At 43.8% G+C, this 18145-nt stretch overlaps 1 protein-coding gene across 1 annotated transcript in view; it reads left to right on the top strand.

Moving 5' to 3' along the window:
* Positions 1–16723, top strand: part of PMM1 (phosphomannomutase 1) — a 77588-nt gene extending 60865 nt beyond the window's left edge. The window contains exons 4-8 of the mRNA XM_077277366.1: positions 2100–2191; positions 9865–9964; positions 11872–11947; positions 12706–12821; positions 14565–16723. Of these exons, the coding sequence (XP_077133481.1) occupies positions 2100–2191; positions 9865–9964; positions 11872–11947; positions 12706–12821; positions 14565–14687 (507 nt within the window). The 3' untranslated portion in view covers positions 14688–16723. The remainder of the gene's footprint in view (positions 1–2099; positions 2192–9864; positions 9965–11871; positions 11948–12705; positions 12822–14564) is intronic.
* The last annotated feature ends 1422 nt before the right edge of the window (positions 16724–18145 follow it).

An 18145-nucleotide genomic window follows, 5' to 3' on the forward strand; every position in this document is an offset into this window, starting at 1 on the left:
GGAAGGGAGGGAGCACCATTTGACTTTTTGAACGCAAGATTGGCTGGAATCAATGGTGGCGCCATGTTGCGTTTGGAGACCCCTGATGTGCCTAAAAAGTAGAAACCCCTCAATTATATCTCCAACACTAACCCCAACACATCCCTAACCCTAATTCCAACTCTAACCTTAACCCTAATCACAACCCTATCCCCAACACACCCCTAACCACAACCCTAACCCCAACACACCGCTAACCCTAATCCCAACCCTAACCCCAACCCTAACCACAACCCTAACCCCAACACACCCATAACCATAACTCTAACCACAAGCCTAATCTTAACCCTATTTCCAACCCTAGCCCTAATTCAAACCCTAACTCTAATTCCAACCCTAACCCTAATGCTATGTGCCCACGTTGCGGATTAATGTGAGATTTTTCTGCACCATTTTTGAAAAATCCACAGGTAAAAGGCACTGCGTTTTACTTGCGGATTTCCAGTGTTTTTGTGCGGATTTCACCTCCGGATTCCTATTGAGGAACAGGTATAAACCGCTGCGGAATCCGCACAATCAATTGACATGCTGCGTAAAATACAATGCAGCATTTCCGCGCGGTATTTTCCGCACCATGGGCACAGCGGATTTGGTTTTCCATAGGTTTACATGGTACTATAAACCTGATGGAAAACTGCTGCGAAACTGCTGCGGATCTGCAGCCAAATCCCCCTGTGCACATAGCCTAATTCTAACCCTAACCCTAATTCTAGTCCTAACCCTAGCCCCTACCCTAACCCTAGCCCTAGCCCTAACCCTAGTGGAAAAAAAAATATATTTTCTTTATTTTATTATTGTCCCTACCTATGGGGGTGATAAAGGGGGGGTTAATTTACTTTTTTTTTATTTTGATCACTGTGATAGGTTTTATGACAGCGATCAAAATGTACCTGTAATGAATCTGCCGGCCGGCAGATTCGGCAGGCGCACTGCGCATGGGCCCCCCATTTTGGAAGATGGCGGCGCCCATGGACAAGACGGACGGACACCAGGAAGCTCGGTAAGCATGAGGGGGTGAGATCGTAGCACGGGGGGAGCGGACAGGAGGACGGGGAGCGGACAGGAGGATGGAGGGGAGTGGTACACAGTACGGAGGACTGGGGAGGAGATCGGTGGCGGGGGCAGATCAGGGTTTCCAGCCATGGCCGATGATATTGCAGCATCGGCCATGGCTGGATTGTAATATTTCACCACTTTTCATAGGTGAAATATTACAAATTGCTCTGATTGGCTGTTTCACTTTCAACAGCCAATCAGAGCGATCGTAGCCACAGCCTTTCACCCGGCCTGCAGGAACGCAATCATTCTATGAAACAGCATATGTGTCACAGGTCGGATTGGCACCGACTTTCATGACGCATATGCGGTGTCACAGGTCGGGAAGTGGTTAAAGAATTCTTCAGTTTTGCAGAGGGAAGAGCTGTTTGACTTGCAAAACCTAGGGGACAATTGTCATGAGCCAAACTTGGCCCAAAGCAGTGGTCACACTGCAGCTTTTAAAGGGAATCTGTCAGCAGGTTTTTGCTATTTAATCTAATAGCAGCATCATATACAGGAAGAGAGCCTGATTACTGGGATGTGTCACTTATTAGGCTGTAGTTTCAATACAACCAATGTTTTATCAGCAGGAGATTATTCCTAGAAGACTAGGTCTTACCTGCAAGGTAGCTGAGCTCTGTAACCCTGCCTCCACTACTGATTGGCAGCATGCTGACAATGAAAAGTGTACAGAGGAAGCTGAGAATCATGCGTGTGGGCAAAGTTTATACACAGTTTATCAATCTGGTCACTGCGACATCTTCAACAGAGAAAACACAGAGTCTAGGAAAACTACTCCAAGCAGCCCAATAAGTGAACATCCCTGGAATCAGGCTGTCGGCCACTACATTATGCTTCTCTCGGATTACATAACAAAACATGCTGAGAGATTCCCTTTACTCACAACATCCCTGTACTGCTGCGGATTTTCCACTGTTTCGCAGCACCATCACTTAATCTTGCAACATACTTGTAATATATCATGTTTGTTTATAACACAATGACGTATACTTTTTTTTTAGGCGATCCAAAATCATCTCGGGGAAGATCTGCTGCAAGATCTCATTAACTTCTGTCTCAGCTACATTGCTACACTCAAGCTGCCTAAGAAACGGTAATTAGCAATAGCCATTAGACCTCCTGCATGTTCATTATTTTCTACTCCTGTTTCTATTTTGTTTCATTTTTATTATATATTTATACTGCTAATTAAAAAAAAAAAAAAAAGAATCTGTGAAAACGGTCCAAACCCTGCACCCCGATTCTATTCCCTGCCCAACCCATCTTCCTACGCTTGACTGGCAGCTTACTAACTGTGTAGTGAAGCCAGAGAGCTGTCAGTCAAGCAGAGCCCGGTATGGCCTGGTGGGGAACAGAGCAGCGAGGCAGAGTGATGGGACATGATTTGACATGCTTAAAGCACTTAACAGGAACCTGTCAGGTTGGGTACCACTATTAACCTGCATATAATGGGGTAATCTGTAGGTTAATAGCATTATGACGGTGCCTGGCCGCAGTACTGAAAATGAGCTTTATTTCTCCCAAGAGCCGCCGGCTTTCAGTCATGCCAGCGTGGTTTCAGTATACTATACTGTGAGCGGCGGCTGTAAGCATGCCCCAGCTCTTTGACAGCTGAGGCACTGCTAAGCCTGCTGCCAATCAAAGTGTCAGGTAGTGCTTACATCCGCCGCTCAGGGTGCTGTGACTGAAGCCGTTCCGTGCTTGCCTGTATGAGTGAAAGCTGGCGGCTCCCTGGGGAAATAAAGGTTTTTTTTTTCCCTGGTGCCGCACATTCAGTGCTGTGGCCGGGCACCCTCTTAATGCTATTAACCTGAAGATTAGCTGTATATCTACAGGTGAATAGGCTTATATAACCTGACAGGTTCCCTTTAAGCCTAATTTGAATATGGACTAAAGCAGCGTTGTTTTCAGTCAGGGAAGCAGCAGATTGCATCAGTAAAGAGGTGGGTGAAACTATCACTCAGAGGACAACATGATTATATAAGCAGTTTCGGGCATGGAGTGTACTGACAGATTCCAGCGGACTTGTCATTAGATTCATTTTGCAAAAAACAGGTGTAACGTGAATCAGAGACGGCTGCGTTACTGCTGACAGGAGTTTATTACTCTGAAATGCTGCAGTCTTTTAGAGCGCAGAACCCTTGAAGAGCTGGTGGGAGGCTACAGGGAGAGATCTGACTAGTCCGATGGGTTCCTAGGCCGGCTCCTCCCTGCTCCGCTCCTTTGTACACACATGAGGCCGGCTCCTCCCTGCTCCGCTCCTTTGCACACACATGAGGCCGGCTCCTCCCTACTCCCCTCCTTTGTACACACATGAGGCCTGCTTCTCCCTGCTCCGCTCCTTTGTATACACATGAGGCCTTCTCCTCCCTGCTCCGCTCCTTTGTACACACATGAGGCCGGCTCCTCCCTGCTCCGCTCCTTTGCACACACATGAGGCCGGCTCCTCCCTGCTCCCCTCCTTTGTACACACATGAGGCCTGCTTCTCCCTGCTCCGCTCCTTTGTACACACATGAGGCCGGCTCCTCCCTGCTCCGCTCCTTTGTACACACATGAGGCCTGCTTCTCCCTGCTCCGCTCCTTTGTACACACGAGGCCTGCTCCTCCCTGCTCCCCTCCTTTGTACACACATGAGGCCGGCTCCTCCCTGCTCCCCTCCTTTGTACACACATGAGGCTGGCTCCTCGCTGCTCTGCTCCTTTGTACACACATGAGGCCGGCTCCTCCCTGCTCCGCTCCTTTGTACACACATGAGGCCGGCTCCTCCCTGCTCTGCTCCTTTGTACACACATGAGGCCTTCTCCTCCCTGCTCCCCTCCTTTGTACACACATGAGGCCGGCTCCTCCCTGCTCTGCTCCTTTGTACACACATGAGGCCGGCTCCTCCCTGCTCTGCTCCTTTGTACACACATGATGCCAGCTCCTCCCTGCTCCGCTCCTTTGTACACACAAACACATGAGGCCTTCTCCTCCCTGCTCCGCTCCTTTGTACACACATGAGGCCGGCTCCTCCCTGCTCCGCTCCTTTGTACACACGAGGCCTGCTCCTCCCTGCTCCGCTCCTTTGTACACACATGAGGCCGGCTCCTCGCTGCTCTGCTCCTTTGTACACACATGAGGCCGGCTCCTCCCTGCTCCGCTCCTTTGTACACACGAGGCCTGCTCCTCCCTGCTCCGCTCCTTTGTACACACATGAGGCCGGCTCCTCGCTGCTCTGCTCCTTTGTACACACATGAGGCCGGCTCCTCCCTACTCCCCTCCTTTGTACACACATGAGGCCGGCTCCTCCCTGCTCCGCTCCTTTGTACACAGGAGGCCTGCTCCTCGCTGCTCCGCTCCTTTGTACACACATGAGGCCGGCTCCTCCCTATTCCCCTCCTTTGTACACACATGAGGCCGGCTCCTCCCTGCTCCGCTCCTTTGTACACACATGAGGCCGGCTCCTCCCTGCTCCGCTCCTTTGTACACACATGAGGCCGGCTCCTCCCTGCTCCGCTCCTTTGTACACACATGAGGCCGGCTCCTCCCTGCTCCGCTCCTTTGTACACACATGAGGCCGGCTCCTCCCTGCTCTTCAGGTTTCCTTTAAGTCGTAGTGAGAAGCTTGTTGGAAAAAGCACCCAAAAAACAGCATACCTACAGCACGTTTCTTTCTGAAACAATGCTAATAACCAAGAAAGCTGCAACAGCATAGCATGGACAAATCTACCAGTAGTGGCTTATTATTTCTTGAATTTCAAAGAGCCTCTGAGAAATTAGATCTGGAAACGATCGTTTGCCATGGAGACCTACTTCGCTTTTATAAATTTTCCATTTTTAAAATGGAAATAACATGACAAAATTGGCAAATCTGAGAATCTTCTCATTTTGTGCTCGGACATCCGGCCCTTTGTAACAACCACACTAGCCATTACAGGTGCATCTCACAAAATGAGAATATCATCAAAAAGTTAATTTATTTCAGTTCTTCAGCATAAAAAGTGAAACTCATATATTATATAGTGTCATTACAAACAGAGTGATCTATTTAATGTGTTTATTTCTGTTAATGTTGATGATTATGGCTTACAGACAATGAAAACCCAAAAGTGATTATCTCAGTAAATTAGAATACTTTATAACAGCAGCTTGAAAAAATGATTTTAGAATCCGAAATGTTGGCCTACTGAAATGTATGTTCAGTAAATGCACTCAATACTTGGTCGGGGCTCCTTTTGCATCAATTCCTGCCTCAATCCGGCGTGGCATGGAGGCGATCAGCCTGTGGCACTGCTGAGGTGCTATGGAAGCCCAGGTTGCTTTGATAGCAGCCTTCAGCTCGCCTGCCTTGTTGGCTCTGGTGTCTCATCTTCCTTTTGACAATACTCCATAGATTCTCTGTGGGGTTAAAATCAGGCGAGTTTGCTGGCCAATCAAATACAGTGATACTGTTGTTTGTAAACCAGGTATTGGTACTTGTGGCAGTGTGGACAGGTGCCAAGTCCTGCTGGAGAATGACAATTCCATCTCCAAAATGCTTGTTAGCAGAGGGAAGCATGAAGTGCTCTAAGATTTCCTGGTAGACGACTGCGCTGACTTTGGTCTTGATAAAACACAGTGGACCTACCCCAGCAGATGGCATGGCTCCCCAAACCATCACTGATTGTGGAAACTTCACACTAGACCTTGGAAATCAAGGTCCCAGAGTCTGGAGGAATAGTGGAGAGACAAACAATCCAAGCAGCTTGAAGTCTAGTGTGACATTTCCACAATCAGTGATGGTTTGGGGAGCCAGTGGTCGGCGTTTATAGCAACTTAGCAATTCAGCTACATAGAGGCGATCTGAGCATCGCGTCTATGTAGCTGAGCCGATCGAGTTGTGCCAGCTTCTAGTCTCCTATGGAGGCTATTGTAGCATGGCAAAAGTAATAAAAAATGTTTTTAAAAATGTAAAAAAAAAATATAAAAGTTCAAATAACCCCCCTTTTGCCCCATTCAAAATAAAACAATAAAAAAATCAAACATACACATATTTGGTATCGCCACGTTCAGAATCGCCCGATCTATCAATAAAAAAAGGATTAACCTGATCGCTAAACAGCGTAGCGATAAACAAAATTTTGTTTTTTTCGTCACTGCGACATTGCATTAAAATGCAATAACGGGTGATCAAAAGAACATATCTGCACCAAAATAATATAATTAAAAACATCTGCTCAGCACGTAAAAATAAGCCCTCATCCAACCCAAGATCACAAAAAATAGAGGCGCTGCGGGTATCGGAAAATGAACAATTTATTTTTTTTTAGCAAAGTTTTGAATTTTTTTTTTCACCACTTAGATAAAAAAGAACCTAGACATGTTTGGTGTCCATGAACTCGCAATGACCTGGAGAATCATAATGGCAGCTCAGTTTTAGCATTTAGTGAACCTAGCAAAAAGGCCAAGCAAAAAACAAGTGTGGGATTGCACTTTTTTTTGCTATTTCACCGCACTTGGAATTTTTTTCCCGTTTTCTAGTATACGACATGGTAAAACATATGGTGTCGTTCAAAAGTACAACTCATCCCACAAAAAATAAGCCCACACATGGCCATATTGATGGAAAAATAAAAAAGTTTGGCTCTGGGAAGGAGGGGAGCAAAAAACGAAAACGCAAAACTGAAAAATGCTCCAGTCTTGAAGGGGTTAAAATCATTTTTTTTTTTTCAAGCTGGTGTTATAAAGAATTCTAATTTACTGATATAGAAACGGTAAAGAGAGGGGCGCAATAGCACAGTTACTAAAATAACACTCAGTTTACTGTAAGGTAAAGTTCTCACCTTTACACATTGTGAGTATGCACAACACATATAGTAAGTATGATAGGAGGGCTGCAGATGGCACAGGGCCCGCAAAGGATCTTCAAGAAATTCTGGATAGGATATTAAAGATGCCGACAAATCCGCGCTCCTCCAAAATCAGGCAAGGGAATCAGAGTTCAGAAGAGTTGCATACTTTATTCAGGGCTATAAAACTACGTGTTTCTTGGACGTCCTGTCCACTTCCTCAGGTACATAGCCAATTGATTCAGAATCCAGATTTACTGAGAAAATGACTTTTTGGTTTTCATTGACTGTAAGCCATAATCATCAACATTAACAGAAATAAACAATTGTAATAGATCACTCTCTGTGTAATGACTCTATATATGAGTTTCACTTTTTGCATTGAAGAATTGAAATAAATAGAGTTTTTGATGATATTCTATTTTTGTGAGATGCACCTGTATGTCAGGTAATGTGCACACAGCCATATTATGGCTCCGCTCGGCCCAGGATCATGGACACCTTATTACATCTACTGCACAAGATACAGAGGGCAATGGTGGGTACACAAGCTCTTCAAGGCAATTAGTATTATTTTTTATTATAATGTAGATGACTTTAGATAAGGTAGATTACTTCTACAGAGTCTACAGTGAAACGACAGAATATTTGATAACATTTTTCATAGCTTTTTTTCACCTTTGTGTTCTGCTTCGAAAATCTGCAACACTCATAATTATACCACACGTGAACCAAGCACTAAAAATATATACTAAAGGACAACCATACGCTGAATTGTGCCCTGTGCAAATTTACCCTTCAGTGCCTCCACCTCACTGTGTACACAGCACACATGAGTGGGCATGCTTGTACATGGGAAAAAAAACACTACATAATGCCAGGAGCTGAGATCTGCTTCACTTCTGGCTGCAGTGAGACCTGTATGCAGCTGGACATGGGGTGGAAGACCCTAAAACCAACTGATATTGATGAGCCAAGTTCTGGACAACTCTTTTAAGCTCTTTGATCAGTACAAGTGACTATGAAGGAGGACAGGCCTTTTGATAGGAATAATTACTGTTTGCTGAGACTTGTATCTAAGCCTCGCCCTGCATGATACTGCCTGCTGGGCTTTGGAAGCTAAGCCTATCACGTGTGGTTCTGTCTGCTGAATCTAGATCTCAGCCTATATTTGCTCTCTATGTGTAACTTGCATTAATCATTGCAATGTCCATAACAATTACCCCCCAGCTTTCTACAGACCCTGAATGTGAAATGTTTCTACACCCCATCTCTTACGCCAATTCACATGTCCGTTTTTCACATCTGACCAGAGATAAGTTTCTCCTCTTAGAGCACTGGAGGATAAGGATCATTTCAGAGTAAAAGATTAAGTCCATTCGTCCATATTTGAAATTGATAGCGACCAGGTCATCAGTCTATTTCCATTAGAGAGGATGTCTAAGATATGGTTTAGACCCCAAAGAAGGTATTCTAGCTGAGATTATGGGAGAAAACAGTTTTTTCTAAAAAGACCAAGTTTTTTTTAAAGGAAAATTGGCACCAGGTTTTTGCTATGGAATCTGAGAGCAGCATAATGTAGAGACAGAGACCCTGATTTCAGCGATGTGTCACTTAGTGGGCTGCTTGCTGTAGTTTTGATAGTATCTATGTTTTCTCTACTGTAGATGTAGCAGTGGTCAGAATGCTGATCGGTGTATAACTCCGCCCACATCACTGATTGGTAGCTTCCTGTGTACACTGTACATTGTCAACAAATTGGCAGTCAGTAGTGGAGGCGGGGTTACACAGATGAGCCTGACAGTCATGCACGCGACACCTAGTCCTGCAGTGATAACCTCCTGCTGATAAAACATTGATTGTATTGAAACTATTGTATTGAAACACAGCTGAGTAAGTGACATATTTCTGGAATCAGACTCTCTGCCCCAACATTATGCTACTCTCAGATTACATAGCAAATAGCTTCTGACAGATTCCCCTTAAAGTAAACCACATTATTACGGACTGTACAAATGTCTGTTTTTCATCCAATTTGTGATCAAACTCACCCACTGAAGTGAATAGTTCAGTAAAAAAAAAAACAAATAGTGCTCATAAACCATTTATATGTCATGCTAATGTAGTACGTTGTTTTACTGTCTAATGGGTAGGAGAAATTTGAAAATGAGAAAAGCGAAACACTGATGAAAAATGGTCATTTTTTTCTCACATGCGAAAAAAATGGACATCTAAATGAAGTCTTACTGTGCAACTCGAGTAACAATGTCAATTGTAATTCAGTCATTGTACTAATGAATTAAGAGACTGACTTAAGTAGGTTGTTAGGTTGTCCACTACTTCAACATTGATGATCTAGGTTTAGGATAGGTGATCAATGTCTGATCGGTCTTGGTCCGACACCTGGCACTGCCGCTGATTAGCTGTAAGCGGTGATCCACAAGTGAGTACGTCCGGCCGATGGCTGCTGCCAACACCGATAACAGCTGATCAGCAGTGGTGTTGGGTGTCGGACCCTGACCGATCAGACATTGATGACCTGTCCCAAGAAGAGGTCATCAATGCTAAAATAGTGGACAACCTCTGTAAAGAGGTTTTCCATTATTAAGATAGTTGGGTCTGTAGGCGCACCTTGTTGTAAAAAAAAATAACAACTGTGCTTTACTCACACTCTCCATGTCCAGAGCTAACTCTGCCGCTGCTCATAGTGTCTTTTATTGTCTGCAGCGTTGATGTCATGTTGACAGCGCTTCAGCCAATCAGTGTCTCTGCCCATGTACATGGTATGAACGGTTGAGAAAATAAGCTGTCACCATGACCTTTGTAATAACTGACCTTATGTACATTTGCCTGAACTGTGCGTTGTTCCCAAGTTTATATACTTTATGAATAAGTCGTCATATTAATATTCTGTTTCTTAATCAGTTATATTACGCTGTTATACTTACCAATCTGCAGGGGAACATTCATTGAATTTCGCAACGGAATGTTGAATATTTCGCCCATTGGTCGCAGCTGCAGTCAAGAGGAAAGGATTGAATTCTCTGAGCTGGATAAAGTATGTTATTAAACTCCTAAACAGAAATATTTAATAAGAACACAAACACTTGACGAGGTCAAACTCTATAAGGTAGATTTATGAAACTATCAAAAAGAACCCGCAAGCAGTCACAGAGCAGCTTACACTTTTACAGGAAACCTATCAGTTTATTCATGTTGCCCTAATCATGTCGTGTGTCGTGATGGTGTCAGGACTATGGGCGCTAACCAGGTCCCTAAAACTAGGGGCGACCTAGTCTGTCCCTGTTTCTCGGATTACTCCTGAAGATGGAGATGCCAAGTTCTCATGCCTTGCTATGCTCCTATATCAATCCTTATCTGATCCCTCCCCCACCCAGGGTAGTGGGAAGCTGAAGTGTATAAGAACACATTAACCAGACAAACAAGGGATGACAGACAGCGATAAATGAAAATACACATACCAAGCAGCAGAGTTGGACACAAGGGAGTTTAAGGAAGGAGAAACCAAATAGGAGAGGATGAGGATGTGCACACAGACAAAACTCCAAGCAATAATCTCCTGAATAATCTCCAAACACTACTTCCAACCACGAACAACACCTCCAACTCCAGAACCAGGCAGTAAGAACTAACACTGGCAATCCCTAAGTGCCAGAGGCAAGAAGAAGGGAGTGGCCACTACTGAACAGCTGAGAACATCTAAGTAGGAAAGCTCCAGGGCTTCAGCTGAACAGATTAACCCTTGCACTGCTAGCAAGGAAAAAAACCTGCACAGTTTAATATGATGGTGAAGTACTTCTATGCAGTGTAGGAGTACATAAAACCAAACGCTGCATTCTTTTGGCCCCTCTATCTCATGGGATACCCGTGACACAGAACCTGGCATTTCAGAAGCATAGTTTGTAGTGCCGGCCAGAGCGCTATAAGGAGGTACGAGACTAGGCTTGTGCCACCCCCAGTCAGCTTCTCCCACACCGCTCTAGTTGATTGACAGGTCTCTTTACATACACTGGCGAAAGACCTGTCAATCACCTGGTGCTGTGTGAGAGAGCATTTCAGAGTAAAACATACCTGGTTGCAATCGTGCAGCCAGACTCTGATTCATGCTGCCTGTAGTTTGGGAAGCATGAATCGACTAACATGTTTTCTCAAAAGGAAATCTGTCATCAGGTTATTATACCCCAAACTAATTCCATCTATGTAAAGGCGTCGCAATGCTGAGTACCTCTCTACCTTTGTTTTATATATCTGGGTTTACATTGAGGGCAATGTATTGCTGAATTGTTGTACAGTTCTCCTGTCTCTCTTTTCTATTCCCCGCCCATTGCCTGTCTTTTATAATTGATTGACAGGTCGCTCTTTTTTCAGTGACTTACCTCTCCCATGTGAAATCTAATGCAAGTGCCGTCATACCCTGGGGCGGTTCACGTACAATAAGGTCCTGATAAAGAAGACTGTCAGTGTCTGGCGCGATCAGCATTGCAGTCTCAATATGTATCATGAAATATTCTTGTATGATCCCGGCCCTAGTTATAATCACTACAGCCATCTTTAATCTAATCTGTGTACTGCCATCTTAAGATGCTGAGTCACACACAATCAATGCTTGTGTTAAGGTGCTGTTCACATGGGCATACGCCATCAGAACGTACTGATATTGGCGGGACCAACTGACCATTTCTCCTTCAGCAAAACATGTTAGGAAATAGATGGATCGATTGTGCTGAATTTAAGCCTGATCCTTTAGTTTTAATAAGAGTTACAGTGAGCCATGGCCAGAGGCATCTGCCATCCCTATCCTCAGTGCAAACACATGCATGTGTAGGATGAATGTATGAGAACCTGTACAGGGATTAGTAGGAGAATACAAAAATGTAAGAAGACTGACCCTGTCACTGGGCAAGGGACACGGTCTCTGATCATTTATTCATTGCTCGTTTGCAGAAAGAAAAAATCAGGGAGAAGTTTGTGTCCGCTCTTCAGAAAGAATTTGCAGGGAAAGGCTTAAGGTTTACCAGAGGTGAGTTACATGTTTCTCTTCATTTTGGTGTGAAAATGAAACTTGGCACTCAACTTTAGAAGAAACGAAGTAAACTTTTAATGCAGTCAAAAGTAGTACAGTACCCAGACGTTTCGGTCCACCATAGACCTTCCTCAGTGTTCCTACTGCTTATGTATGTGAAGTGAAAATAGTAGAAAACTGAGACACATTGTCTCCTAGGTGTCCTGTGTGATTTTCACAGGTTTCATGAACTGGAGTACCTTCAACTGGGGATCCTCAGATTCCCGCCGTAGCTATGGAGTTAACAGTATCACTTAGCTGTGGTCGAAGTGATCATGTGACAAAACGCGGTGACTCCTCTGGTTATCGACGTCTGGTACTCCAGTTCATGAAACCTGTGAAAATCACACAGGACACTAGGAGACAATGTGTCTCAGTTTTCTACTATTTTCTCTTCACATACATAAGCAGTCGGTACACTGAGGAAGGTCTATGGTGGACCGAAACGTCTGGGTATTGTACTACTTTTGACTGCATTAAAAGTTTACTTTGTTTCTTCTAAAGTTGAGTGCCAAGTTTCTTTTTCACATTAATTGGTTTGGGACCCTACTTTGAGCGCCAACCCAGTAGTGCCACATCACATCGCCACATCACGTCATCGCTCTCTTCATTTTGAGGCATTAGTATCGTCAAATAAGCATAATTTTTAATTCACCCTTACCGCTCTCTTTAATATGGCTGTCCTTGTAGATTGAACTCTGCTCTTACCTTCCTAGGTGGGATGATCAGCTTTGACATTTTTCCAGAAGGCTGGGACAAGCGTTACTGTCTGGATGTTCTGGAGGAGGAACAGTTTCTTAGCATTCACTTCTTTGGCAACGAGACTTCACCGGTGACTTTAAACTCATTTTTCTTCTTGTGTAAAAACTTCACGAACATCAATTTCATGACGACTCATATTTATTCAAAGCAGTGGTCTCCAACCTTTCTTACCTTGAGAGTCACATCCAGATCCCCCACCCTCCCCCTTGAGTAGTGACATCCAGCTAGTGCTCTCCCTCCCCCAATAGTGACACCCAGAGCCCCCATTACTGGTATCATGACAGTCAAAGCTTCCCTATAGAAATCACACTGAGGCAGTATGTCAAGATCTAGGGGATCCCACAACACTATAACATCCAGCTCCCAGCACCTCCGCTGACTGACAGAACCATGCTATACCAAGCCCAGTATATGCTCATGCAGATCTGCTTGTCTGTGCTCTTAGGGTACTGTCACGCTAAACGATTTACCAACGATCACGACCAGCGATACGACCTGGCCGTGATCGTTGGTAAGTGGTTGTGTGGTCGCTGGGGAGCTGTCACACAGTCAGCTCTCCAGCGACCAACGATGCCGAAGTCCCCGGGTAACCAGGGTAAACATCGGGTTACTAAGCGCAGGGCCGCGCTTAGTAACCCGATGTTTACCGTGGTTACCAGCGTAAAAGTAAAAAAAAACAAACACTACATACTTACATTCCGGTGTCTGTCCCCCGGCGTTCTGCTTCTCTGCACTGTGTAAGCACCATAGCCGGAAAGCAGAGCGGTGACGTCACCGCTGTGCTCGCTTTCCGACCGGCCGGCGCTCACAGTGCAGAGAAGCAGAACGCCGGGGGACAGACACCGGAATGTAAGTATGTACTGTTTGGTTTTTTTTACGTTTACGCTGGTAACCACGGTAAACATCGGGTTACTAAGCGCGGCCCTGCGCTTAGTAACCCGATGTTTACCCTGGTTACAAGCGAACGCATCGCTGGATCGCCGTCACACACAACGATCCAGCGATGACAGCGGGAGATCCAGCGACGAAAGAAAGTTCCAAACGATCTGCTACGACGTACGATTCTCAGCAGGATCCCTGATCGCTGCTGCGTGTCAGACACAGCGATATCGTATGGATATCGCTGGAACGTCACGGATCATACCGTCGTAGCGATCAAAGTGCCAATGTGTGACAGTACCCTAACTCACAAAAGTCAACATCTGGAAACTAGCTATTTATAGCTGTTTGCTAATGTACCAAGCTGACCTACAGCCATGAGCCACACATCAAGGGCATGAGAGCCACAGGTGGCTCTCTAGCCACAAGTTGAGGATCCCTGTTGTATCTGATGTATATACAGCAGCCTCAGTGTATCATATGTGACGTATATACTACAGTCTCAGTGTGTCCTATGTGATGTATATACTGCAGTCTTAGTGTATCCTCTGTGATATACATACTACAGTTTCAATGTATCCTATGTGATTTATACAGCAATGCCAATGTATCGTTTGTAATGTATACAGCAGTCTCAGTGAGTTTAAATCATAATCTCTTCACAGAATAGAATGAGATAGCTTAGGTTCTCAAAACCATCATGTAGCAAGCTTTGGGTTTATTAGTGGAATCGTGCTTGACAGAAAAGTTTAAAATGTTTCACTATTTAGCTATATTTTATTAAGCTTGATAGTAGGCCATGCACAAAAGGGGATTTGGAAAAAGACATTTCAGCTGGCGATCATTTTTTTTAAATGAAGAAATAAGTAGGTAACCCGTTTCATAGTTTATGGAGCTGATTGATTAATTACTCACACAATTATTTGTTCCATAGGGTGGGAACGACTATGAGATCTATACTGACCCAAGGACAGTCGGACATACGGTTGTGTCACCGGAGGACACAGTTAGGAGGTGCCGGAAACTGTTCTTCTCAGAAAGAAACCATGAACTTTGAGAGAGCTGGATCATCGATTATTCTAGAAATGCTTTTTTTTTTTTAGAAAAGTCTAACCATCACAGTGGACCAGAGAGCAAAGCTTATCATTCTGTAAGTACTGATATAAGTGTGACCATTGAGGAATAGTAGCAACACTTGAAACTGGACATTGACTGGATGAAGCAGAGCTGTCAGCATTCTCAGAACAATCCAACATTTACAAGATGCCTCACTATTATACAACTACCAAAGAGGAGGAGCATTAATGCAATATGCAGGGACATTACTAGTGATGTTTCTCTTGAAGATATATGGTATTCCAAATGCTAATATGTGAGCTATACGTGATTGTTTATGGGACATATTGGATGTTCTATGTGATCTAAGATGACAGTCTCACTACAAGTACCATTGTGTGTGGTGTAGTAATGGGTGTCTTGTTTTTGTAGACCAATATACTGCTTATGAAACTAGAATAAGTGCATTCATGTTTGTTGGTGTTTTAATCAATATTTATCACTTTTCCTAGTGTTAGTTGTTATTGAATATAGAATTATAGAAGTCCTCCCGTTATTTTTTATATTGGCTAAACCTGTGTAAAAGTTACTGTCGCGTAGATATGTTAATATTACTTAACGATTGCCACCTTTCTCCGGTGTCCAGCGCTGCTCCTCTTCTGGGTCACGTGATGGTGATTCTGACTCTCTGGATCACACTTGATCCGATGTGTAAGCCAGAAGTGGCTTTTACAATTTAAGTCAATGGAGCCTTTTTCTGAAGTTCCTTAGGCTTACATTGTAAAAGTCACTTCCGGGCCACACATAGGTTCTGATTAATCAGAGCTTTTACACCAGAAAACTGGCTTAAAAAACTTTAAAACGTTGCACATTTTGGACATTTTCATACCAGCTTCTCCCAGCTCTGATAAAATGTGTGGAGCTGGGGAGGGACAGGGGCGCAGCGGTGTCGTGAGACCAAAGCTCTTCCGATTCATGATGTTCAGGGGTGTATTTTACACCAGAAAACGTACTCTAGAGGAGTAAGATTTGTGGTGCGGCACATGGAGGAGCACCCGCTTGTCAGAACCCCTTCACGACATGCGCCGTACATGTACAGCATATTTTATGTCTCTCCCTTTGATGTGGGCTCCGGCTGTTTTGAACAGCTGACATGTGCCCCTAACAGCCGCAGGTGGAATCATGATCCATCCACAGCTGATAACCCATTAAATGCCACTGTCAATCTCTGACAGCGGCATTTAATGTGATAGCGCCGAAAGTGCGTACAATCGCACTCATCAGCGTCACTGTCACATGACCGCGGGTTGCCGATGGGTTGGCATGACAACCCGGGGTCTGCAGCAGACCCCTCTGTTTGTCCTTGCCCAGCGGTCAGCGCTCATAGCAAGTGAGCATTTCTGATACACACAGGCAATCTGATCATCGCCTGTGTATAGCAGAGGCGATTGGATTATTGCAGCTTCTAGTCTCCCATGGAGACTATTGAAGCAAGGGAAAAGTAAAAAAAAGATGTTTTTAAAAATATAATATATATATATATATATATATATATATATATATATATTGACATTAAAGTCACCCTCCATTTGCCCCATTAAAAATAAAACAATTAAAAAAAGACTAAAAATACACATATTTGGTGTCGCTGCATTCAGAATCGCCCGATCTATAAATGTATAAAATAATTAATCCAATCAGTAAACAGTGTAGCGAAAAAAAAGTCAAAACACCAGAATTTTTTGTTTGCTTCAACATTGCATTAAAATGCAATAACGGCGGATCAAAAGATCGTATTCACACTGATGTTGTATCATTAAAACTCCAGCTCGGCACGCAAAAAATAAGCCATCACCCAACCTGAGATCAAGAAAAATGGAGACGTTACGGGTGTCGGAAAATGACGCAAGTTTTTTTTTTTTTAACTAGCTTTGGATTTTTTTCAGCATTTAAATAAAAAAACAACCTATACATGTTTGGTGTCTATGAACTCGTAATTACCTGGAGAATCATAAAGGTGGTCAGATTTAACATTTACTGAATACTGTAAAAAAATCCCCCAAAAAATTTGTGGAATTGCACTTTTTTGCAATTTCACTACACTTGGAATTTTTTTCCCGTTTTCGAGTACATGATATGGTAAAACCAATGGTGGCGTTTAAAAGTACAACTTGTCCTGCAAAAAACAAAGCCTCACGTGGCCATGTTGATTTAAAAATAAAAAAGGTATGGCTCTGGGAAGATGGGGAGTGAAAAATAGAAACGCAAAAAAAAAAAGGGCTGCGGCGTGAAGGGGTTAAGAGGTGTGCACCTTTTAATGAATCGGTAGTGACTGACTCCACCATTACCCCTCACCAAGACTGATGTGAATATCACCAGTATTGATGAAGCCAAGGCCATAGAGCCCAGATTTTAGCCAACACATTGGAAAGCCATCATGTGGCTCAGAAGTGGACCAGCGCAGCGCTGGGAACTGGGCGAGGCTGCGATGGCCGAGTATTTACCAGACACTACACTAACATTTATACAGGTTTAAGGAATAACGAATGTAATGGAAGTGATTCTCAAATATGGTTGAAACAACTAATAAACCTAAAGTATTTTTGCAGTAAGTTTAGACAAATGGTGCAGTTATTTAACTTGAATGTTCATCTTTCCAAGCCCCTTTATCAATGTCACCACACCGTGCCATGATGTCATAATCTAAAGGGGTTGTACAGGATTAGACATTTTATGTGGAATCGGTGCCATGCCTTTATTTCGCATATCCGCTCAGCTCCACTGACATTACATGGGTGCGTGGCACTTTCTGTGTACAGAGTTATTGAAACATGGCTGCCTTTCTGTGTAAACGCATTGAATAATAATTACTTAAAGGGGTTGTCCATTACTGGATAACCCAGGCATAATCCATTCAGGGCCCCAATTAAAATCAGGGTAGCAATGTTCTAGCGATCATTCTAGCGATATTGGTGCCGCTGTCCTGGAGATTGGCACATGCAGTCTGCAGCTTACGTGCGGCCGCTGTTTGGCTGCAGCTCATCAATATTCTGTCAGAACAGACGTCTGCTCTGCTTAATATAAGGATACAGCTGACCTGCGGACACTCACTGGCTTCGGCCAGCACGTGACAAAAGTCACATTAATCTCAGATCACTGATTTTAATTGGGGTCTTGAATTGATTCATTACACAGGTTGTAATGTAACAAAATAGGCAAAAAGCCAAAGGATTCAATACTTTTGCAAGCCACTGTACGAAGAAAAATCTTCACTGTGTAATATATAGTATGGTTGCTCTCATTAGGCTTACCTGGATCCAAAGCCTTTGACCTCCAGTAATCAATACAACGAAAAAGAAAAGGATCTGCATAGTAAGAATGTAAAAATCTCAGTCTTTATTCCATCTGATTAAAAAATTAGGCTATCCATAAAAGTAGAACCGTGCCTATTCTCTGACG

The sequence above is a fragment of the Ranitomeya variabilis genome, chromosome 8, assembly GCF_051348905.1.
Source record: "Ranitomeya variabilis isolate aRanVar5 chromosome 8, aRanVar5.hap1, whole genome shotgun sequence".
Classification (NCBI taxonomy): domain Eukaryota; kingdom Metazoa; phylum Chordata; class Amphibia; order Anura; family Dendrobatidae; genus Ranitomeya; species Ranitomeya variabilis.